The sequence below is a fragment of the Stigmatopora argus genome, chromosome 20 (assembly GCF_051989625.1).
Source record: "Stigmatopora argus isolate UIUO_Sarg chromosome 20, RoL_Sarg_1.0, whole genome shotgun sequence".
Classification (NCBI taxonomy): domain Eukaryota; kingdom Metazoa; phylum Chordata; class Actinopteri; order Syngnathiformes; family Syngnathidae; genus Stigmatopora; species Stigmatopora argus.
This window is the reverse complement of record NC_135406.1, coordinates 3,762,246-3,787,541: the sequence shown is the minus strand read 5'-3', so window position 1 is coordinate 3,787,541 and position 25,296 is coordinate 3,762,246. Positions and strand designations below refer to the sequence as shown.

The window sequence follows — 25,296 nt, the reverse complement described above, 5'->3', positions numbered from 1 at the left end:
AATCTGTTTTTTTGTTGTTGTGAGAAATAAAAAGAACACAGTTTAGTAGAGAGCCTTTAACTTTATTACAAAAACAAAAACAATACAATAGGGAACCACACAAAGACCACAAAATTGCTCTTTGCACTCTCTTACCATCCCAGAAAGCAATTAGCGAGCCTATCAGTCCTCGGTTCATTTGTCCTTTGGTCGTATTTCTAGTGCAAAGCTCTTTGGAGGAAATCGGAGTGAAGGATTTATATGGCTTACGCGTGTCTTTGTGTCCTCCTGCCACGCTCTGATTGCACATCAATGACATTTTCAGCCATCTGTTTTTCTTTCTTTTTCAAATGCGTGTCATGACATCTCTTCACAACCCCATCCAAAGTCAGTGACCATTTTACGGGTGTCAATATGGCTTCTCAAATAGAGCTTTCTTCGCACGGAGCCAGCGGCGCCGGCTTCTTAAACATGGGAAACCCGGCAAACCCATGGTCCAGCGCGGGCATCCCTTCCCCCGGACCTTCGTCCGTCTCGGCCCCCTCCACCGACTCCCTCTCTCCCACCTCGGGGACCCGCGTCTCCCCCCTGGCGGTCCGTCCGTCCAACACGTCGACTGATAAAACGTCGTAGTCGACGTACGGGTTGCCGCCGCTGCCGTTTCTGGCTTTGCCGCTAGGGGCGCTCACGCTGTTGCCATGGTGACTGCCGTTGCCCTGCTTCCGGGCCCGGGGCGGGACGGCGCAAGCGGTTCCGTTGCGCTTGTCCGTCTCGCGGAATCCCGGCGTCGGTCTAGCGGCGTCCCGCCCCGTGCCCTCTCGCGGAACGCGGCGACGCTTGACAAAGTAGAGGATGGCCACCCCGAAGAGGAAACCCCCGAAGAAAAAGAGGATGTAGAAGGCGACCACGTGACGGCCGCATCCCGCCACGGCCCCCGCGGAGGTGGGGTCTTCCAGCGTCAGCTGATAGGCCGCCCGCCGGCACGGAACGGGGTCGTGGATTTGCCCTTCCTATAACGTGGACAGAGAGATTTATGAGCCTAATTGTGATGGAGAGGAGGATATTCAATTTGGAGATAAAATGACTTCAAATCCCCGTCAAGTGAAAATACGATGGGATTAAATTAATCCGATGGCACGGGATGAGCTTTCAAAACGGCGTCGTCGTAAAATTGGCTCTGCTCTGGCATATGAAATATTACAAAGAATCATTCATTCGAACCCTACGCGTTAGCCGCCATGCTAACCACCCTACCACTTAAAATAAAATTTTCAAATAAAGTATGCTGGCTTTTTGTTTCTGTTTTATCGCATGTACATTATGGTTTGTTAAAGTGGACGCCAGGGCTGCCGGCATTGGATGCGGATTGTAAGGTCGAACAGACGTTTGGTCGACCGGACGTTTGGTCGACCGGACGTTTGGTCGACCGGACGTTTGGTCGACCGGACGTCTTTCGACGAAACGTCCGAGTACAATCCGCATCCAATGTTTGGTCAACCGGACGTTTGGTCGAACGGACGTTTGGTCGCCGGGTTCGCTCGCTGTCAAATTATGACAGAGTTTACTGTTGATATTTTGATATCAGATATTTAGATATTAAACTCACTCTCTCTCTATCATGATTATAATTTTGAGAGCTGGTTTCAACAGTAACAACCCAGCGACCAAACGTCCGTTCGACCAAACGTCCGTTCGACCAAACGTCCGTTCGACCAAACGTCCGTTCGACCAAACGTCCGTTCGACCAAACGTCCGTTCGACCAAACGTCCGTTCGACCAAACGTCCGTTCGACCAAACGTCCGTTCGACCAAACGTCCGTTCGACCAAACGTCCGTTCGACCAAACGTCCGTTCGACCAAACGTCCGTTCGACCAAACGTCCGTTCGACCAAACGTCCGTTCGACCAAACGTCCGTTCGACCAAACGTCCGTTCGACCAAACGTCCGTTCGACCAAACGTCCGTTCGACCAAACGTCCGTTCGACCAAACGTCCGTTCGACCAAACGTCCGTTCGACCAAACGTCCGGTCACGGGATTGTACAGCTCTTGAATGCATTTTTGAGCAGTCTCTTTCGTACCTGGCATGCACAAATGTAACTTCCCAGTCCGTCCTTGGTAACCGTCACCTCCAGGTCGGGGTGGCGTTGCTTGGTGAGACTGTTATGTGGGTATTCCCAGCGACATGGCCTGGGAGACAACTGTGGACAGGGTAACAGGAGATGCAGACCCAAGGACACCCGAAGCTCCTTGATGGGCGGAGAGCAGCGCTCTGCGGACCACAGTCGTGGGTTACCAGGGAAACGACTCATTCATTATGCACTAAAAGCTATTTAGTGTGATAAATATACCTTCCTGGGAGTCACATTTTCTTAGGGCTTCTTCTATGACATCTCCCTGGCCGGGCCTAAGCGCAGGTGATCATGAGAAAAGCATATTAGAGCTGAATTTAGAAGCTCTTCGCAGTGACGGGTCGTCCTTACGTCGCCGTGGAGCGACGGCAGCGCCGGTGGTTGGCGTCCCACTGGCAGCTCAGTTCTGCGAATCGGGCGCACAATTTACAGCTGGAGTAGAGCGTGCAATCTTCAGCCTGGACGCGAGCCAGAGACCGGGACGTGCCCACCAAAGCCCAACCCTGGCCGGCAAAGGCAAACGATCAGCTGATTAGACCCTAAGTGCCGGCGACTGTTGTTACGCCACTTACTCGGTCCAGCAAGATATTGTTGACCGGTTCTGTGGGCTCAAATAAAGCAATCTCTCGGAGTAAAGTAGCATTTTCCTCGATGACTGCCACCTGGTGGAGTTCCCCAAAGTCTGCGGACGAGTAAGCAGAAAGAGGCGCTAGCACCAATGTCCGTGTTTGGACTCTTGAGGGACTTCGGTACACGGTCGATTGGTCGCCCGGAAGGTTATTGATCATTACCATTTAAATCGTTGCTCAAATTCCCTAAATACAAACTGCGAATGACTATTTAGTCATACTTAATGCCCTATTAATTATTAGGCTAAAGAAAAGCTCCAAATTTACCGGACTTTTATTGTTTTTTGTTGGAGAACTTGTTAAGACCCTGACTGACGTAGCTTCTTAAAGGGACAGAGCATGTACATACAAACTCTTATATCGACCGGCGACCAAAAGACCGGCGACCAATCGACCGCACACGGGGATTTCACCTGTTCCAAGGAGCAACATGGCTTCCTCTCGGCGACCGATCAGTGCGGCGGCCAGTTTGGTGTACGTGACTCCTTTCCTGACCAACATGGGTGCGGCGTTGACGCTCTGCTTGAGGGGATGGTTCTTCACGTATGCCAAGAGGTTGTCGGGGATTTTCAGGGAGGAGTCAAAGCCCTCGGCCTTCAGCGCATTGTTCAGGCACTTTAAAAGGACGCGGGGGGAAACAATCATCAGACGTGCTAGCCTGCGTTTCAAATTCTGGATGCTAATTTTGACCAATCAGGATTCCAGATTTATAGGACATCTTCGATTTGGTATTAGGACAAATACAGCATGTTTTAGTACCGAGGTACCTCGACCTACGATCAGCTCGTGGTACGAGGAAAATTTCGATCGAATAATTCGCCTGCGATATGATCAAAATTTCGAGATGCGACCAAGCCAGGTGGCCATGACATGAGAAGCTGTTTATCATTGTAGCGCACTGTCTTTTTTGCCGCATCTCTTTCGTGTACAACTACTATATCTATGAGGACTGAACGATTTATTCAGACGAGTTTCGACCAGGAAACGCACAACGCGCATGCGCGGGCAAAAAGAGGGCTTTCTGGGTAATGAAGTATACTCGTGCATACAACAACGATAGGCAATGGCACCCTTTCTCAGAATAAAACTTCATTACCCACAATCAATACATGGGTAGGCTGTTATACCTTCCTTAGCCTGTTAGCTCCCGCGATCGCTCATTCAAGACTACTTGTCGTTGGCAAGTGTTCGTGCGTTATCCTATTGTGAGGACATTTGTGTGCATCATTTTCGGAATATTTTGAAGGGAATACAACAGCAAACAGCCCATCGATAGCGAACGTGAGGGTGGAGGCGTGGCAAACCGCTAACCCGGAAAACAAAGGTAACAAAAGATTAAGACAAAACTAGAATTTAGTTTTGTGTAAAGTTACATGTTGGAGTAATCCTTATTATAAATGTGTTTGCAATGAATATAAAGCCTTATAATATACATGCTTACTATATTAATCAATATATTTGAATAGTAGTGCTCATCCTAAATGTGTAACTATATTAAACAATATATATATATATATATATATATATATATGTGTTGATCGCTTTTATGTTTGAGTTGAATTAATATGTGAAGACAAACGCTTACGCCAAGGTCGCTCTCCAGGACAGCTGGGTCCAGCGAGAGATACAAGTTCGCAAGGACATAAAACAATACACTGAGTTCTTGCTCCGAGGACTGAGTACTGGAAGATACGCCTCAACCCTTTCCCCAGATACAAGTTCGCAATGAAGATCTGTGAAGGATGCTTAAATTGTTGTTGATTCAGCGGATGGCTATCAATCAACTCGCATATTGTTTTTCCTTTGTGACGCTTGATATGGAATTGTTTTGTTTCTTGCTTACGCAATTGGATCGATTACTCGCATATTGTTTTAATTTGTGACGCTAGGTTGACGCTAGGTTTGCTTGATTATGGAATTGTTGTGTTTCTTGCTTACGCAATTGGAATCGATAACCTTGTAATTGTTTTGATTTGAGGCCTTAAATGGGCAGGACATAATGCCACTCGTTAGAATAATCTTGTGGGGCGAGCGGCCGGATGTATTCTCTTCTTGCAAGAATTAAATGATGTGACTACAGATGCCTTTTTTATTGAAAGCTGAATTGGAAAAACCTAAGGATAAACGTACAATTGGATGAACCTAACATTACATTAAACGTGTGTTTGAGTGTGTCTGTATATATTAATCCAAGTTAATTTAAATTTGTTTGTTCGGTTACGAGTGCGTTGCCGTGGATAAAGTCCCCCCTTTTTTCAGAGGGTTGGAACAAATTAATTCGTTTTTAGTTCATTTCAATGGGAAACGTCCGCTCGAGTTACGAAAAGCTCAACATACGATCCAGTCCCGGAACGGATTAAGATCGTATGTCGAGGTACCACTGTATTGTGTAAGTAAATTTTTGTATGTTGACAATGTGTAGGGTGGGATATTAAAATGTCTACCAATTCTGACATGACCCAACAGAATTTGCCCAGGTCAACATCAACGATAAAAATGAAGCGTTTGAGATAACAATTTTTGTGCAAAACTTGCATTTTGAAGTACCACTAGGGTGAAAGAATCACAATACCTGACCGGGCCTTGGCGAGCCCATTGGAGTGGGCGTGTCTGTTTTGTCATTGCGCTTCTTAAACGGGCCGTTCATCGCCCGGATGATATCCGCCACGCTGAAAACGCACACCGCCGACTCCTCGGGTTGGCTAAAAGCGCCAGAGGGAAGCGATTAAAACACAGATGGTTTCGCTAGTTTGCGTGCGCTTCTTCCGTTTACCAGTGGGTGGTGAAAAGTCCATAAAAATGGGTGCTCCTGGCTTCTTGGGGTGAGTGTCGCAAGGTGAAGACGTCCACCAAAACGTCGAAGCGCTGATGGCGGAGTTTGTCCTCGCACACCAGCTCGGCTTTGAGGAAGGTGGTCCAATCCTGCTGCAGAGTCCTGAGACCGCCCACGTCAGACTAAAAGCAAACGAAACAATGAAGTGAATAGAAATCCATTGGCGCCTCAGAACCAGATGGATGAAGAATAAAAGCTACAGTATTTTCACGACTATAAGGCGCACATAAGTCTTAAATTTTCTCCAAAATAGACAAGGCGCCTTATAATCCAGTGCGCTTTATATAATGGACCAATACTAAAATTGTTATCACGATAAAATAAAATGAATCAGTCGATAGGGTACACCGACTCTAGTATTTTCCCTTAGACAAAGTACTGTGCAGTGACTGCTGGGATATGTAGTAGTTCTTTTGTCAATACACCCAATGGATTGTGGCCTGTATACATCGACATCAATACAGCTTGACGAAGCATGGAAAGCACCGTTGGAAAAGTTACACTAGCTACCAGCTAGCTACTATTTGGGAATGGATTGTGGCCTGTATACATCGACATCAACACAGCATGACGAAGCATGGACAGCAGGGTTGGAAAAGTTACGCTAGCTACTGGCTAGCTACTATTTGCGAATGGATTGTGGCCGCCTGGACGAACGTATAAAACTCAGCGTTTTCGATGACTAATTTGGACAATTGTTCAATTCGGACACAGAAAATGAGGACTTTGATGGATTTGTGGGTGATGATGACGTGAGTAAGTTGTAAAATGGCTAAATAAAATACAACCGAACTCAGTTTTGCTTCCGTTGCCTTTTTAAAAACGTGTTTTTAGCGTGTGGGTGTAGCGTGCAAGAACTATATATCCCAGCAGTCACTGCGCACCGGAACTAGAGTCTGGGGCTGCTTCCGGTAGCCAGCGCTATTGCGGTTAGATATTCATATATAATATATATGGGTCTAAAAAAACGGTGCGTCCTTTGTGTGTTTAAAATACAGAAATAGCACTCATTACTGAAACTGCAGCTAAAAATACGATGCGCTATATGGTCGTGAAAATACGGTACTTTAAGAATGAAATCCCGAATGGCCTGCTCACCCGGCACACTCGTGCCACTCTGGGCACTCGGACTTTGGAGTAAGAGTTGTATTCCATGGCTACTTCGTTGAAAAAGAAGAAAATCCTGTCGTCCTCTCCCGTCACCTCGTCATCTGCCGACAACTCCACCACCGCCGAGCTCACAAACTCCGGTTCTGCGATATCAAAGACAACAAGACATCAAAAACACGCCATCCGAGCGCAACTGGCGATTGGACTGACCGTCCAGCCAGTGAACTTTTTGATCGCTTCGAAGGATCTGCTTCTGCTCCGGACCCGTGGCTCGGGTGATCAGGAACTCCGTCCCGCGGAAATTGACGGAGGTGGCGGCGTACAGCGCGTCATCTTGGCGGACAAAGACGCAGGGTTGATGAAGTTGCTTTTTGCCCCGACGCTTACGACGTCACCCCACGGCCAATCACCTGTCATGACAGCTGTGAATGGCTTCCTGGAGTCAAAGGGGATCTTCTTCCTTCCCATCTCCATCGTCACATGCCCGTCGGTATCCTTCTCCAGGGTGAGGGAGGACCTTTCCTGTAGGATGGGAGGGACAGGCGTTGGAGTAGAACAAAATGTACAAGACTCTCTGGTTCCAGACCGGAGGAAAGACCCGCTTTATTGGGTACTCGGACGTTTGGTAGAATGGACGTTTGGTAGAACGGACGTTTGGTCGCCGAGTTGTTACTGTTGAAACCAGCTCTCAAAATTATAATCATGAGAGAGAGAGAGAGTGCCAGAATTTTTTTGTAGCTTGAAAGTTTTGTAAGTAGAGCAGTACTTTATATGTAAAGTTTTATGAATTGGTGCCAGAACGTTTTACGTAACTCCACACTTTTGTAAGTAGAGCAGTACTTCGTATGTAAAGTTTTATGAATTGGTGCCAGAACTTTTTTCATAACTTGAAACTTTTGTAAGTAGAGCAGTACTTTATATATAAAGTTTTATTCATTGTTTCCAGAACTTTTTTTTCGTAACTTGAAAGTTTTGTAAGTAGAGCAGTACTTTATATGTAAAGTTTTATGAATTGGTGCCAAAACTTTTTTCGTAACTCCAAACGTTTGCAAGTAGAGCAGTACTTTGTATGTAAAGTTTTATTAATTGGTGCCAGAACGTTTTTCATAACTTGAAACTTTTGTAAGTAGAGCAGTACTTTATATGTAAAGTTTTATTCATTGGTTCCAGAACTTTTTTCGGAGCTTGAACGTTTTGTAATGTAATTCTAAATATCTAATATCAAAATATCAACAGTAAACTCTGTCATAATTTGACAGTGAGCGAACCCGGCGACCAGATGTCCGTTCTACCAAACGTCTGTTCTACCAAAAGTCCGGTCGACCAAACGTCTTTCAACGAAACGTCCGGTCACGGCTTTTTTACAAAGCTTGGCATCTTTTAGAGATCGAGTCTAGTACGGTGAAAACATGAAGGACATCTGCCCTCTTTCGTCATCGGTTTGGCCAAAACACTTAACCTAGGATGTCATCTACGACCAACGGGTCCCTACGCAACTGGTTCAAACGGGATCTAATTCCACATTACAGGTTTCCCCAGGAATCCGAGTACAAAAAGTCAAAAACACACACCAGGAAGGCACATTTGGGGTCGAAGGCATACGTGCCGCAGACGTAGATGTGCCGTCCGTCAGAGTGAAACTTCAAGAGCAGGATGTAGTTTCGGCAGTCGCCCTGCAGAGAGCGACAAACAGCAATCCATAAAAGAGCAACCTTGCAAATCTCCATTTAGTCCTTCTTTTTGAACTCTCTCCAAACTCACCTCGCTCTTTCCTTTAGTCATACAAGTATTCCTTCCTTCCGGCGGCACGTCCCAAACCACCTGAAACGGGTCAACGTTCAAATAAACATGTTCCAATCGCGGCCGAGAATCGCTTCTTTGAACGACTCGCTCACCGTGCGTGGTGGTTCGTTAAGATTGTTGGTATCTACTGCCACAATGGCGTCCCTGGCCCCCATGAAGAGGACCCCTGACGAGGGATCCAGGAGAAACGTGCTGAAGTTGGCCACACCCCCAAACGCCCGACGACCTAAAACGGTGTCTGCGAGTAGAAAGTGGGAGATTCAGAAATATATTAAATTAATCAAGTAGTACATTCGGGACTCCAAATAATTGAAAAATAAGACATACACATTTCTTATTCACACAATTGGTTGGCGGCGAACCTACCGTATTTTCTCGCATATAAGCCGGATTGGTATGGCTTATATGCGCACAAAACGTGCTATAATCTAGCTCAAATAATGTGATTTTGATTCATACAGTACCTCAGATAGGTACTCGGACGATTCGCCGGTTCTAGTGTTGTTTTTTCTCAGTGTCAGACATCAATCCCCAGCTTTGATAAATTACATTGCGTGTCAAAATGGCTACTCCAAATCCCGTTTCGGCAAAACGTCTGTTCGGCGAACTGTCCGTCGGCCAAACGTCCGTCGGCGAAACGCCTTTCGGCGAATCGTCCAGTCACGCCTCAGATACACCACATGCGGTGATTTTTCTTAAGATTTTCCCTCAAAGTAACCCATTTGTACTATTAAAACCATGAACATGGATGTGAAAATTGTGAATCATAGAGCGGCTTATACACGAGAAATTGTAAAAATCAACGATTTTAAGGCCATTTTAAGGGTAACCAAATCTGTCCAACTTGCATGTCATGTTTCCCTGCCATTGACGCCAATAAACGCCAAATCCCATTGGACTGGGGGCGCCGGAGACACATACAAACCCGCATTCTACCAGCCAGTTAGTGTGTCAGTTTCCGTTTGGCAAGAATGTCATTTCTCATTCTCTGAGAAGCCATCTGTCCGACTAAAAGCCTCCTGGCACTTTAAAAGCTAGCGACGCTCTGATTTGCACCGGAAGAACCAGCCACACACACACACACACATTCTCATAGTACACAATATATAGCGTACAGGCACCCTTATCTCTTCCACTCATTGCACACACAAAGGTGACATGAGTGTTGGTGACAGAGGCCGAAAGCAAGGTCTTCTGGGATATCGTCCCACGAGACCCAAGCATCGACCACACAAATTGGCCTCCAGTGTGAAATTACGAGGGTTAAAGCAACATTTTACATTCAAAAATAAGCCAGAGAACCTTCTAAAAATCAAATGTATCTTTAATAAGTGGTTGCTGAGTGAATAAATGAATCAGTAGAGTTAAAGTATAAACATTTGCTTCCTCGGGATGAATTATTCAGTCATTATATATTAAACATGACTTGGGAGTGAGTGTTCGGGTGAGTGTGTGGGTGTGTGTGGGTGTGTGTATCAGCTCTAGCTCATAAATGTAGACGCCCATGATATATAGTAGTGCCTTGAGATACAAGTGAGCCAACTTAATAGTTATTCAAGATACACACTGTTTGGTTTGGTTTCATGCAGAAATATGTATGTAATAGATGTGTTTACTAAAATATTTCATTCATGATTTAGGATATTTTTTCAATATTTTTAATCACACTCATGTAGGACGAAGATCCATAATAATTTGCAATGAGAAATATATTTTAAATAACTGTTGGGTTTATTCTGGGTTGTTACTATATGTTCATTAAGCATTTAATAGATAATGAAGTTATAATTTAATTTCTGCTATACTTTATGTTGGGACCGAGTAAGCTTGAGGACACTTTCCCCGCACAGCTGCTTTCGAGGCCAGTTAATTGTTTTCAGGACTATTGACCGAACAGGACACCATTTTCCAGGCCGAGACTGTTGATCTGAGTTGGCAATGAAGATCTACGAGGGACTCTTAAATTGCTTTGACTTGGATTCCGGCAGATGGCGATAATCGAATCAACTTCCGAAAATACTCGCATTATTGTTTAAAAAATACGGTCGCTCTGTTTACCTTATAAAGAAATTATTATGTTTATTTGTGCAAATTCTTACGCAGTTGTTTTGTTTTTCGATCCGCTCGGGTCACTTTGTATGCTTACTTGTGCAAATTCTTACGCAGGTGTTTTTGGTTCCGATCTAATATGAGATTGTTGTGGCAGTTGTTTTTTTGACCTTAATGGTGTTATTCGGTTAGCTTATGCAATTAATTGAATCAGATTACCTTAAATGTTTTGATATGCGCTGACTAAATTGACAGAGGAAGATGCCGTTTCTTTAGAATCATCTTGGACGAAGGCGAGTCAGGAGTGATTTTCCTTGCAAGTTGTAGCCAGAGTATGTTATAATGATGTCTCCCTGTTTTGATTAAAGTGTATTAATAATAAACCTGGGTGTCAGGGGGAGGAAAATCTTATTTAAATGTTAATAAATGAAAAAAAAATCATTGCAATTCAGGTCATAAAATAAAATATTATTCTCAATAAAACAAATTAAAATAAGTGTGGCCCGTGTGTATTTTACTATGGGGCGTTTACTTTGATAAATCTCACTGAACTCCTTGGCAACAATAGACGTCCAATCACTGCTTTTAAAACAGATTGGACGTCAATAGCCGTTTTCAATATCAATTTAAAATGTTATTTCTGACATTTTCAGGAATTTTGCACCACCAAAAAGGACAAAAAAGAAAAAAACCTATATTAAGGGCCATCAGAATAAGAGTCATAACATCAATGTTATGACTTTTCAAACATATCCACCCCAAAAAAAACAATAAAAAAACCAAAACACGCAGACGAAGCCTTAAGGTAGGACAGGACACAGCTGTTCTACTCACACACACAGTCATATTCTCTCAGCTGCCGTTTCCTACTCAACAGGATACAGCGGCTCAGACAGTCCACCCACTACAATCATACTTCAGTCAATAAAAAAAAAAAAAATGGCGGAAATATCGATAAAATGTGCAAGTCAGCATCCCTGCAAAAGGTCATTGTTAATGCAGTAACGGTCAAGTCTGAGCGGGATTGTCAAGCGCTTTCCCCTGTACGGTAATTCTTTTCACCTATCGAATCCCGGGCCCCCCGACATGGATTGTCATTTTCCGCTTCCCGATTCGTCCAATCCCCGCCCCCCCACCCAACTCGACTCTCTCCAGGCCAGCGGGCGACTGGCTGGCGCTGATAAGCGGTAGCACTACTAATCAGGCTTGCCCTAAATTCACCCATGTCCGCCAAAACGGTGTTTCGAGAGCCTGCAGCGACTGGACGTGGACATGAATTACTTACGGAATGAAGACATCTGTTGATATTCCAAAGAACCGGATAAAGAAATAAAACTATTCCAGGCAAGACTAATAATAACATCCAATGTAAAGTTTGGGATTTGCTAGGACGGATTTAGACTAGTCAAACATAAGGCCCGCGGGCAAGAGGCGGCCCCTAAAGGGATGTTCTGCCTGACTCTGTAGCTCATTTATACTGCACATGGAGAATTATGAAATTTCTCGCATATAAGCCATATTTGTAACTAAAAAAATGACTGAATCAAGGGTATGGCTTATATATGCACCAATTAGACTTGACATGTACGAAACAGCAGGGTGACAAAGACGAAACGCCATAACACAAGTAGACAATGCGGCCGATATGGTCATTTTCCCTTCAAGTAACACATTTGTACTCCCTATTATAACCATGAATATGGAGGGGAAAATTGTGAATCAGGGGGTGGCTTATACGAGAGAAATTGTAAACTTTAACGGAGTTAAGGCAATTTTAAGGGTGCGGCTTATACCCGGAGGTGCGACATTGTGAATTGTGGGGCGGCTTATACGAGAGAAATTGTAAACTTCAACAATGTTAAGGCAATTTTAAGGGTGCGGCAATATATTTAAAGGATTAACTGACTTTTCAAATAATTTTAACTAGTATGAAAATGGCTTAACTGGTGGTCTAGTCGAATACCCACCACTAGAGCTATATACGGGAAAAACAACTTAGATAGAACATTTGAATCACAGGGCGGCTTATACGAGAGAAATTGTAAACTTCAACAATGTCAAGGCAATTTTAAGGGTGCAGCTTATACGTGGAGGTGCAAAATTGTGAATCACGGGGCGGCTTATACGAGAGACATTGTAAACTTCAACGATCTTAAGGCAATTTTAAGGCTACGGCTTATACGCGGAGGTGCCTTTTCATGGCCAAAAATAAACCGGACTGGCCCACATGAGATCTACGTGGCCTGAATGTGGCCCGCCAACCAAAACCGAGTTTGACACCCCGCAATTTAGACTAAATGCAAGAGAATATGCCTCCAAATCCTCACAGCCCCACAAGAACATTTCTGTCGTTAATAATTGAAGACCTGTCACTTGCTCGTTTCGACAGCGTTTTAATAAAATCTCCCACAGCAGTTTTACACATGAGAGACGCCAGAAGGACTTCATCAGTGGAGGCCGAATGAATTCGAGGGGGATTAACGGCCTTATTATTTCTATCGCCAGGCTTTACGTGGTAGATGAAGTCAGGGGACGAAACAGCAAACTCCAACATTTCCCAACTACAAATCCCGCTTCCCGAATCCTTATTTTTTTTCCGCCGACGCTGCAAACGCTGACGGCGGCGTGTGAATTTTTAGCATCCCCGGAGAACGCGGGACACCGGCCCGTTGAAACAGAAACAAATATTGCATGAGTGTGTTTGCGTGCGCTTGTTATGTCATAACTGCGTCACCAGAACCGATGTTTTTTTTCCTTTCCTGTACTTGAATGCCCGGTGCAGCCGCGCCTCTTTCACCCTTGGCGCGCACAGACAGAGTCACCCGTGAATAAAACATGGCCCGTCGGGGGTACGTCTGCATCCGTGATGATCTGTCACACACAATAGATCACCGCAGACACGGGAGCCTTCAAATATTGGGGATGTTTACTTATTCATTGGCTCAACAGCAAGCCAACCAGAACAAATAAAGAACAGTCATCCCATACAGAATGCTAATTGCTCTACGCAGAGGATCAATACCGCATTTTTCCACGGTCACTTCCGATCTATGACTTTCCAAAAAAAAAATGAAGGCCAAAAGGGCATTTCCCATAATGCCCTGCGCCTTTCTGTGATGTCATCAACCCTCTGCTCGATGGGGCGGGGGTGAAGGGGGTGCTTTTCCTTCCTGCGCAATACAATGGGGACGTCCGTGTCCGACCTAAAACGGGAAAACCTCCTTGGTGGTTTTCGTTGGGAGACATCGGCGCTTCTGCCGTGTCACGATGTTGCGCTGCAATGACGAAAATTAGCTCGGCATAATATCGCACTGCATATTAGGATGTGCAAGCCACTCGGGGGCAGTATAAACAAGATTTATAGATAAACTAAGGGGCGGAGACTCTGCTTCTGTATTGGCTTCTCCGCAATAATAATCTAGGTGTCCTAATTTGACTAACTTTCTTTTTTTTCTCCCATATACCGTATTTTCACGACTATAAGGCGCACATAAGTCTTAAATTTTCTCCAAAATAGACAGTGCGCCTTATAATCCAGTGCGCTTTATATATGGACCAATACTAAAATTGTTATCACGATAAAATAAAATACGTCGATAGGGTACACCATCTCTCACAACTACGGCAAGCAGCCCCCGACTCTACTATTTTCCCCGTAGAAAAAGTACTGCATAGTGACTGCTGGGATTTGTAGTTCTTTTGTCAATACACCCAATGGATTGTGGCCTGTATATATAATATCAAGGGTACGGCTTATATGCGCACTAATCAAACTTGACATGCACGAAACTGCAAGGTGACAAAGACCAAACGCCAAAGAAAAGATAAACATTTATTTTGAGGTTAGGGCTTATACGCAAGAAAATACGTTTGGTCGTCACAAAAGACCATTCTCTGGTCCAAAAATCCAACTCGGGGCTGTCCCAGAATTTGCCAGACAAAGGACAAACAGGTTTGACTGCTTGCTTTCACGCAACTTCATTCATTCGAATCTCAACAACAAAAAACTTTGAAGCATTGTTAACAACTGCCGATTCCCGCACCCGCAAATCCAAAACATTTGTGAAGTCGAGTATTACGAGAACGACCTGCTTGTCGAGTGGGTGACAAAATCATCCTACGCCCCATTTTCAGCTCCATTTATCTCCAACTTAAACTCGGCATCACACTGTGTTTACGTAAACGTACTGCATATTCGCGTCATTCGGGGCCTCTGAATTAGCACGCCACGTGTCCAAAAACCCAGACCGGGGACCAAAAAAAAAGCTTCATTAATTATTAAAGGATGAGTCTTATTTTACCATCTCTGTGCCTGCACAGACACGCCCTCCCGAGAGTGGCTCCTCCATTATGTAATCAGATACGCCGTTCATGTGTGAAAGCTGGTGAACGGGAACACTTCCGCGAGGTCCACACGCACCACCGTTCACAAAGCGTCACAAAGCGTCGGCGTTCCTTTATGTTTGCGGGCCTCTTGTCATCTCGCGGCGTTGTGACTTTCCCGGGGGGTGGTCACTCTCGTCTAATAAGCCCCCATCGCTGTGATTAACCGCCACCCGTGATAAATCTCCCCCCACAAACCGCTCAGGCCAATGCAAGTGTCTGCTTGATTAAACTTCAAACCGGACCGATGGACATCCCTTTTCATTTCTTTTCAGGCCGAAGAGACATGACGGCTCACCTCCGCTTGACAAGATTTGGTGCACCTGAGGGGCGCCAAAGCCGATTTTTTTTGTTCACGTTGCGATATGAGGAACGTACAAAAACGACGCTTTAGCAAACCGGTTTTCCAAAGATTCCAAAGAATTGAATGGGACACATTTCCAATTCACATGACAATGCTGTATCTGATGATCTCGATTTCCATCTCAGTAACAAAAGCAACATACCGTATTTTCTTAAAATTCGTGGTGACGTAGTAGTAGTAATAGTAGTAGTAGAAATGGTAGAAGTAGTAGTAGAGATAGTAGTAGTAGAAGTAGTAGTAACAGAAGTAATAGTAGAGATGGTAGAAGTAGTAGTAGAAGTAGTAGTAACATAAGTAGGAGTAACAGAAGTAGAAGTAGTAGTAGAAGTAGTAGTAACAGAAGTAGTAGTAACAGAAGTAGAAGTAGAGATGGTAGAAGTAGTAGTAACAGAAGTAGTAGTAGTGATGGTAGAAGTAGTAGCAGAAGTAGTAGTAACAGAAGTAGTAGTAGAGATGGTAGAAGTAGTAGTAACAGAAGTAGTAGTAGTAACAGAAGTAGTAGTAGTAGTAACAGAAGTAGTAGTAGAAGTAGAAGTAACAGAAGTAGTAGTAGAAGTAGTAGTAACAGAAGTAGTAGTAGAAGTAGTAGTAACAGAAAAAGTAGTAGTAGTAGAAGTAGTAGTAACAGAAGTAGTAGTAGAAGTAGTAGTAACAGAAAAAGTAGTAGTAGTAGAAGTAGTAGTAACAGAAAAAGTAGTAGTAGTAGAAGTAGTAGTAACAGAAAAAGTAGTAGTAGTAGAAGTAGTAGTAACAGAAAAAGTAGTAGTAGTAGAAGTAGTAGTAACAGAAAAAGTAGTAGTAGAAGTAGTAGTAGTACAAGAAGTAGTAACAAAGTAACAGAAATAGTAGTAGTACAAGTAGTAATAACAGAAGTAGTAGTAACAGAAGTAGTAGTAGTACAAGTAGTAGTAACAGAAGTAACAGAAATCGTAGTAGTGCAAGTAGTAGTAACAGAAGTAGTAGTAGTACAAGTAGTAGTAGTACAAGTAGTAGTAACAGAAGTAGTAGTAGTAGTACAAGTAGTAGTAGTACAAGTAGTAGTAACAGAAGTAGTAGAAGTTGTGTTATATATCTACTAGATGGAGATGCTGTAGTAGTAGTAGTAAGGGGGCTGTGTTATCTATCTACTACAGATGGAGCTGTTGTAGTAGTAGTAGTAGTAGTAGTAGTAGTAGTAGTAGTATGTCTGCTCATTGAAAAGTTGACAAAACTTATTGGAGCTCCACTTTTGGTTGAGGAACACACTCACAAACGCAGTATTTCTTCCTCTTTCAGTGAAATAAAAGCAGAACAGGTGATAAGACCTCAAAGACGGAAATGACAAAACCACTTGGTCGCCGTCCAAACAGCACGGCCATCTCCTATTTCTGCGTGCCAGAATCCAGCACGCAAACAAACGACACCTGTCCGCAAACAAGGTCTACAATGACAAGCCCTCTGGCACCTCACCTTCAACGATCAGCCCCACAACAACTGTTCCCAGATTGCATTTACAATCAATTCATGGATTGACACATAAAACGCATTTGCTCCAATAAAGAAATAAATACCCAAAACGACACAAAGAACTCTCACATTAATATGCTTCTCATAGCCGGTGAGCTATTAACCCTGTTAACCATTAGTCGAAATTTAGACACTGCTACCTATTGTGTGCAGTAACGTCATACTTTTTTTTTTTAAACTACACAGCATGCAAGTAATATCAGGACATAGAGGAGGATGCAAGCATTTGTTTCAACACACACTTCAAACTAAAAGCCTATTAGTGGATGCCACGCCCAGAAATTAACTCCTAAATCCCTACACGCACATATGCATACCAAGCATCAGTTAAGCCATATGTTTAGAGGATGAGTCCACATCACCCTTAAGCGAAACGCATTAACTACTATAACAGCCCAAGCCGGGCTTTAAAAAAATTGTCAAACAGTCCCATTAGCAGATTGTTCTGAATTTAAGCTACCGTATTATTTTCACGACTATAAGGCGCACATAAGTTAAATTTTCTCCAAAATAGACAGGGCGCCTTATAATCCAGTGCGCTTTATATATGGACCAATACTAAAATTGTTATCATGATAAAATGAAATGAATCAGTTGATAGGGTACACCGACTCTACTATTTTCCCATAGACAAAGTACTGCGCAGTGACTGCTGGGATATGTAGTAGTTCTTTCGTCAATACATCCAATGGATTGTGGCCTGTATACATGGACATCAATACAGCTTGACGAAGCATGGAAAGCACCATTGGAAAAGTTACGCTAGCTACCAGCTAGCTACTATTTGCGAATGGATTGTGGCCGCCTGGACGAACGTATAAAACTCAGCGTTTTTGATGACTAATTTGGACAATTGTTTAATTCAGACACAGAAAATGAGGACTTTGATGGATTTGTGGGTGATGATGACGTGAGTAAGTTGTAAAATGGCTAAATAAAGTACAACCGAACTCCGTTTTGCTTCCGTTGTCTTTTTAAAAACGTGTTTTTAGCGTGTGGGTGTAGCGTGCAAGAACTATATATCCCAGCAGTCACTGCACACCGGAAACCGGAACTAGAGTCTGGGGCTGCTTCCGGTCGCCAGCGCTATTGCGGTTAGATAATCATATATAATATATACGCGTCTAAAAACGGTGCGTCCTTTGTGTGTTTAAAATACAGAAATAGCACTCGTTACTGACACTGCGGCTAAAAATACGATGCGCCATATAGTCGTGAAAATACGGTAGTCAAAAAATTCGGCATGTTGCATTGATTTGCTGGGGTCCCTGGGAGGACGCTACCTGGTTGTGGAAAACATGTCTGAAAAACAATCTAAGATAAGCTTAGCCTCGTTGGTGAGTCATCGAGGGAAGCGGCAATTTTAATCTCATCTGGACGGCCGACGGAGTAACGGAAAGTGCGCGCATGCTAGCTCGTTATATAAAGAGCACTTAGACCGATGAGATTGCTCAAGACGCTACTTGACGTCACCATGCCGGCGGAATTATTCTCCAATGTCAAACCCGCTGTGGTTCTCCGCAATAATTGATAGGTTTTGGGGTTACACCTGCCTGATGATAAATGGATGCTACAAAACTATAAGTCGGACTTATAAAAAAATGCACAAGGAAAGGGAAAATTTATCCAAGTGGAGTATTTGGACATTTTTTGATGTCAACAATATATCGCGGAGGTGCAAAATTGTGAATCACAGGGCGGCTTATACGAGAGAAATTGTAAACTTCAACGATGTTAAGGCAATTTTAAGGGTGCGGCATTATATCTAAAGGATTAACTGACTTTTCAAACAATTATTATCTAGTATGAAAATGGCTTAACTGGTGGTCTAGTTGAATACCCACCACTAGAGCAATATACGGGAAAAACAACTTAGATAGAACATTTGAATCACAGGGCGGCTTATACGAGAGAAATTGTAAACTTCAACGATGTTAAGGCAATTTTAAGGGGGCGGCTTATACGTGGAGGTGCAAAATTGTGAAGCACGGGGCGGCTTATACGAGAGAAATTTTAAACTTCAACGATGTTAAGGCAATTTTAAGGGTGCGGCTTATACACGGAGGTGCAAAATTGTGAATCACGGGGCGGCTTATACGAGAGAAATTGTAAACTTCAACGATGTTAAGGCAATTTTAAGGGTGCGGCTATATATCTAAAGGATTAACTGACTTTTCAAATAATTTTTAACTCGTATGAAAATGGCTTAACTGGTGGTCTAGTTGAATACCCACCACTAGAGCAATATACGGGAAAAACAACTTAGATAGATTTGTCCCAGGGAGCATTTGATTTCCACCTGACACTCCAATTAAAAGCAAGCACAATAAAGAACGGCATAGGGGGCGCACAGGGTGGGATTTAATGAGGTTTCTATACACTTGACATCATAGATACCATTTTTTACTAGATTTTACAATAGTGCTCAAACATAATAGGAAGTTTTTGCATCAACCCCATCCAAGTATGGGTGTGCAACAGGGAATGCTTCCATGTTTTCTTTTTTTTTTTCAGCCTGTACCACTTTCCTGTCATTAAGGATTTCCTTCCCAGCACCCCCAACCCCCCAGCCGACACACAATTAGGACTTCACTATCGAGGATCCATTACTCAGCGTCGTAAAGTGCTAGCGTTCGGTTGCGTGTGCTTGAACGCCTCGTTGAAGGACTCCGAGGCCATCTTTGTTTTCCTGGCAAACCGGTTGAGGCGAGGACGCTCGCGTCTCACCTGCGAACAGGTTCGACTTGATGTCATGCGGGAAAGGGAAAGTGCGGGTGGTGGTTTTGTTCCAGAAGAAAAAGGAATAAAAATTGAGACGTGGCACATTTAAAGGGGGTGAGAGGCGTGCCTGTTTGGCAGCGCATTAATTACGACACTACGTTGGACAATCATTGTTCTTAGTGTCAACTAATCCAATTAAAATGATTGAGGGTGGCCTCGAACGAGGCTTAGATTTAAAGAAAAGGAGCTGCAAAAATCTGCCGTACTTTAAAATGAAGTTCGATTTTCCAAAAAGCGCTCAAAGCCTCCATTACTTATGAGTAGCCGCCTGTGTCTAAATGCCCAAAACCGCTCTCTCCGAATAATAATTGCTTTCAACTTCTATCTGATCAGATTTCGAGAGAGACGACTCGCCGCTAGGAAGGAATTCCAATGAGCAGACGATTCATGCTTGGAGTGCAATCTTCTCAAAAGCCACCCAAAAACAACACATGACAAAATCTGCTGGATTTTGACGAATCAATTACAAGCGCCAGATGAACAGATGGACATGAGACGAATGACCCTTGGCTGACCCGGTGGGCGAGTTCGCCACAATCCAACGTGTAACACTAACGACGACAAGTGGTCAGGTGTCCGGCAAATCCTATTTCAATTGGATGCTTCAAAAACGTTGCTTTTTCTAATTATATTCACCAGTGGCGGTCCGTGCATTTTCTCAAAGCGCCTTCAACGGGTAAAATCCACTTCCTAGCAGCATTTAGTGATTAAATACAAACACTGGAGCTTTTCAGATATCAGAACCGGGCCCACAATTGAAATATCATTTAGGAATATAGCCATATTTTACTCACCAAAAATCCTTTTTAACTGTACACAATATCCAAACCTCCTTTCTTTCTTCCTTCTTATCTATCGCCATCGAAGCTAATGCTGAAAGTCGAGCCTATCCTGTCGTATTTCTGGCAAAGTCCGTCTTGAAAATGGCTTTAAATCAACACAACAATATATTTGCTTGTGCAGCTCGCTCCAGATACACTTTGGTAGCTCTGGCTAATCACTAGCCAATCATAATTGGTGAAAGCGATGACGTATCCCTACGCCTGCGACAAGGCATTGTGGTGTTGCCAAATCGAATTCTGATTGGTCAAAGCAACAGTCTTATCGACGCTTGTTTAATGCAGCAGAGCCTGCAGAACTGATTGTGAAGGCCTTGAGGCAGATTTCTGACCCTGGCAACAAATAATGGCTGAAATGTGATTGGTTGAATGCTTCAATATGAAAACACACATCTGTAAGCAGTGCAACCAGGGGGAAAAGCAATTTTGAATCATTTCATAAGTATTGATGGACAAAATATAATATATGATTCAGATACTTCTTATGCCAGCAGAGAAGGCCTTGAAGGCCCTGACGGCCCGCCACTGATATTCACGCTAACTTGGATTTTTGAGCCCTCAAACGAAAACCACACTGGCCTCTTTCAGCGACGCCAAGATGGGAAAATAGAAGAATGGCAGGGATGAAAAGCACTTCTCTTGTCTTGGCACAAAGCTTCCTTTTTATTCCCACTTGTACGACAACATAGTCCACTGTGTGTGTTTTTACCAGAGTGTCATGAGGATTTTACATAGGCCAACTAGACAAAACACCTGACAACAACATTAAACCTCCGCCGTCTTTCAATGTCTTGTTTTTATCTCCGTTCCGAGGCGCCGAGAGGCACATTTCTTTCAGCGGGATTTCATTCCTGCCTTTTTTTTTTGGGTAAGGAATCACCATCCTCGCCCACACAAATGCATAGTTCGCCTCCAGCCATCTGAGAATGTTGGCAGAGAAACACACAAAAATGTCTCGTCTGAGTCCGAAGTTCGCTCGAACGCAAACACGGGGTAGCCTCGGTTCTGCGTGGCATTGGCGAACACGGGTTGGCATAAAGAACAACGTAATGCCCGCTAATCGCATGTGTAGAGGAGCTCGACTGTAAATGGATCCGTGTGGCCGCCGCCCTGCTGGGAGCCTAACGACCCCCCCCTTGTGGGGCTGAAACCCTAACGAGTTTCACGTGAGGGGCATTAAAAGAGCTCAAGCGGTGGAAGTCAGTGGAGCTGGTCGGGTCACTTTCATCCAGTCACAACAGAGCGTAGTAACCAGGGGGGGGGGCGCCTTTTAAAAATACGACAAGTCATCTTCGGGACTGTTCTAAACACCTGTTGTCGCTTACGAAATGCGTCAAGCTGTTCGTCCCTCGTGTGATGTTGCAAAAGACGGCAAAATGGTTTTATTTGGAATTTTCTTTTGAAATTTAGTCATTGAATTGAAGTGAATACGGTAAGAAAAACCAATGTAAAGGACGAAAACAAACCTACAGTGATCCCTCGCTATAACGCGGTTTACTTTTCACAGTTTCGCGACTTCACGGATTTGCATCGTGCATTGTGTTCTGCATTCTGATTGGCGTAAAAGTCACTCCGCTTCTCTACCTGTGCGTCAACAAACGATTGAGCCTGCAAAATGGTGTGTTCTTTCTTTTCAATGTATAAGAGTATTTAATTGTAAAAAACAAGGGTATACCTTCATACGCTAGCCCAATTGAAGCTAACCCATTTAACAAACTACAATAACATTCGTGACCGTTTGGTCGCCGGGCGTTTGGTCGCCGGGCGTTTGGTCGCCGGGCGTTTGGTCGCCGGGCGTTTGGTCGCCGGGCGTTTGGTCGCCGGACGTTTGGTCGCCGGACGTTTGGTCGCCGGACGTTTGGTCGCCCAGACCCAAACGTCCGGGCGACCAAACGTCCGGCGACCAAACGTCCGGCGACCAACCGTCCGGCGACCAACCGTCCAAGTGTGTATGGGTACATGGGTTCTTTAGCCTAATAATTAATAGGGCATTAAGTATGACAAAATAATAATTCGCAGTTTGTATTTAGGGAATTTGAGCAACAATTTTAAATGGTAATTATCAATAACCTTCCGGGCGACCAAACGTCCGGCGACCAAACGTCCGAGTACCAATAACATTTCCTGACTATTCCTCTTTTGTCACAACTAAAAGCAATATTTATCCCTATCCTCGCACCGTGACGGTCACATGACACCACCCCAATACTCCGATCTTTTCCCAATCGCCCGTCACGCCGTTCAGGTCTTCCTCTTTTGCCACACTTGTGTTGAATTCTGATTTGACGGGCGAGTTCTCCTCTCGCTCCGACCGTCCTTCCACTTCCAGGAAAACAGGAAGCCTGGCAAAATGTGTGCTGCTGACCCCAGCGGTCACAACACAAAGAGGGAGCTTGTCGGAGAACTCGCCGTCAACCTCGCCAATTCTTGCCGGCGTCGTATTAACATTGCACGCGAGTCTCGGACCGCTCGGAAATAGAGTTTCTGGCCAGTCCTCGCTCTCGTTGTCTCTACTTCAACTCAGCTCCGTCACCATTTATCATGCCACAGTTAAAGAAAAAAAAAAGCAAGAGTACTGGCACGGTGCCCTGAGTGGAACTGCCCACTTCATTTCAGCTTGAGGGGGTATTTTTTGCAGTTTTGCTACTCCATCGTGCAAAAATATAAATACACAATTCCGCTTCCTGGCTTATTACAAAGACAATATGTGAATACTCTTCCTCTGCAGTTTCATCCCCAGAGCGATAGACTACAAGTAAATAAATAATGATGGAAATAAAGGCGCCACGTGAGCTAGCACAAAGTAAATTGTATGTATGAATAATGCACAGTGGTGTGTGTGATATTACAAAAACTCAAATGATACATTTTAAAATGTAAGCAAGTCAAGGAGTAAATATTTTTGATTATTATTAGTTGAAAAAGGGTAGCAGGTGTTATCAAGCTATCAGATGTTATGGAAATGGATGTGCTTGGTTTGATTGGAAATCTGCTAGAAGAATAAAATACATCTAAATTTGTTGTGTAACTGCTGGATAAATAATGAAAGTATCAAAATATATTGGCAGATTGGCAAATGCAAAAATATGCCATCCGGACATCCCTAATTTGGAATATTTTGAAATTCCCTGATAAGAAAACCATCATATGCTGGTGTCTTTACCAGCAAAACCAGTACCAAAACAACATCTTGAAAGATCCTGCTGGATTTGTAGTGTTTTGGTACTTGTTTTGCTGCTACAGTAAACGGCATATTTATTTGAACAACATTAAAAATGGCACAACAACAATGTAAAAGTTTTGCACGAACAAACAAGTCATTTTCAGGGTCATCCACTCACATTGCAATCCGCTCAGGGTGGCCGCCCAGGAGGATCCAGGGAGCAGACAGCACACCGGGAGGAGGATGAGCATCACGCCGGCGAGAGTCATCCGATTTCGGCTACTGTCCGGTCAGAGTGCGGGGCTGGAGATCCACGATTTTAACTCGATTTATTCCACTTATAACCCCGCTTTTTCAGATGCGGGGCATCCTCCCGACCGAGTTTGAGGATAGCAAAGACGCAAATAACGCCGCGATGTGTTAGAATATCTTGCCCGGATCTGCTGTCACATCGCCGGCGACCGTTCCTTCTGCACGCCATGTGCGTCCGCTCCTGGCCAAAAAAGTGTAGGTTTTTTAAATGTTTATTAGGGTTAATCCATCATTTTCCTAGGCGAGAAACTGCAATAAAAGTAGCCCAAAGTCCAGGCATCTCGTGCAGGAGAGGGTTCAGCCGGTACTCTCCGGGATGGGGAAGCGGGGGATGGCGTGCGGTCCGCCCGATCCAAGCACGCAGAAAAGCGCGTCTTCTTCGGGGAATGCCAAGTGGGGATGTTCGATGGGAAACATCGGGAAAGATCAGCAAAGCTCCGAGAGCTGATTTTGCTCCGTGTTGACGCCCCGCGTAGTAGTACTGAATGTTAAAAGGGGATTGGAGGCTCCGCCCCCGGAAGAGGCAGCACAACAGGTAAATAAGGTGACGTACAAAGGGACAGTACAACTAGGACTGACATTTGTACGTTTATTTATGATGACTCCCTTGGATCTAAAAAGGACATTCTTGGGTGTATTTTGACGTTATTGTCCTTGGATCTAATAAAAATGATCATGTTGATGTCATAAACGTTTATTTAGATTCAAGTCTTAAAGGTGCTTCATATATTTTGTTTAAATGACAGTCTTCTAATTGCATAACATCTCCAACAAAACATCTCATTGTAATGGCGACAGACGCGTACCCCGAGACTGGGACAAAAGATAGGGTCACGTTGGAGCCTGGATTAAAGGATTTGCGAGCCTAAGATGGAGAGGGGTCAAAGGTGAGGGAACGACTAGAAAGGGAGGCCAATGCTTTATGATGATTAAAGTCACAGTGAGCATGTTTCGTCATCATTATCCGCTCGGCGGTCAACAACGTCCTATCAAAAGTCAGGACTCCAAAGATAAAAGCATTCCATTAAAAATACAAATGAAAAACGTTGAAAACCTAACTCACAAAACTTCCACAGTACCAAAAACAAACTACAAACCATAACTTTATGGTCCAAAAAGACAACACAAGCCCCCCAAAAAATGCCTGTGACCCGCATGTATTATTAACATGCTAATTTTTACACATAAATGCATAAATTACGGCTGGTATTAAAAGGCACTGCCATGGCTGATTATCCACACATACAAACTGTGACCCCGAATTCTATTCTAGAAATGTTTACAGTGCTGTGCAATGCACTCCTTTGGATTTGCATGCTATTGTTGAAATCCAGGTCATAGCGAATGCGCTAGCAAATCACAAACCGCCGGTCGATGGCTAATGGTGTCAAACATGCAAGCCGCGGGCCAGAAGC

At 44.0% G+C, this 25,296-nt stretch overlaps 1 protein-coding gene across 1 annotated transcript; it reads right to left on the bottom strand.

The window, feature by feature from the left end:
• Positions 1 to 41: 41 nt before the first annotated feature.
• Positions 42 to 24,365, bottom strand: sema4f (sema domain, immunoglobulin domain (Ig), transmembrane domain (TM) and short cytoplasmic domain, (semaphorin) 4F). The gene is made up of 15 exons (XM_077589320.1): positions 23,748 to 24,365; positions 8,577 to 8,722; positions 8,443 to 8,502; positions 8,253 to 8,354; positions 7,092 to 7,203; positions 6,892 to 7,014; positions 6,670 to 6,824; positions 5,512 to 5,693; positions 5,311 to 5,440; positions 3,152 to 3,353; positions 2,682 to 2,791; positions 2,461 to 2,612; positions 2,329 to 2,384; positions 2,059 to 2,249; positions 42 to 989 (listed from the first exon to the last, which is right to left on the bottom strand). The coding sequence occupies exons 1-15, from the start codon at positions 23,836 to 23,838 to the stop codon at positions 402 to 404; spliced, it is 2,400 nt and encodes a 799-aa protein (XP_077445446.1). The 5' UTR covers positions 23,839 to 24,365; the 3' UTR covers positions 42 to 401.
• Between the last annotated feature and the right edge of the window lie 931 nt (positions 24,366 to 25,296).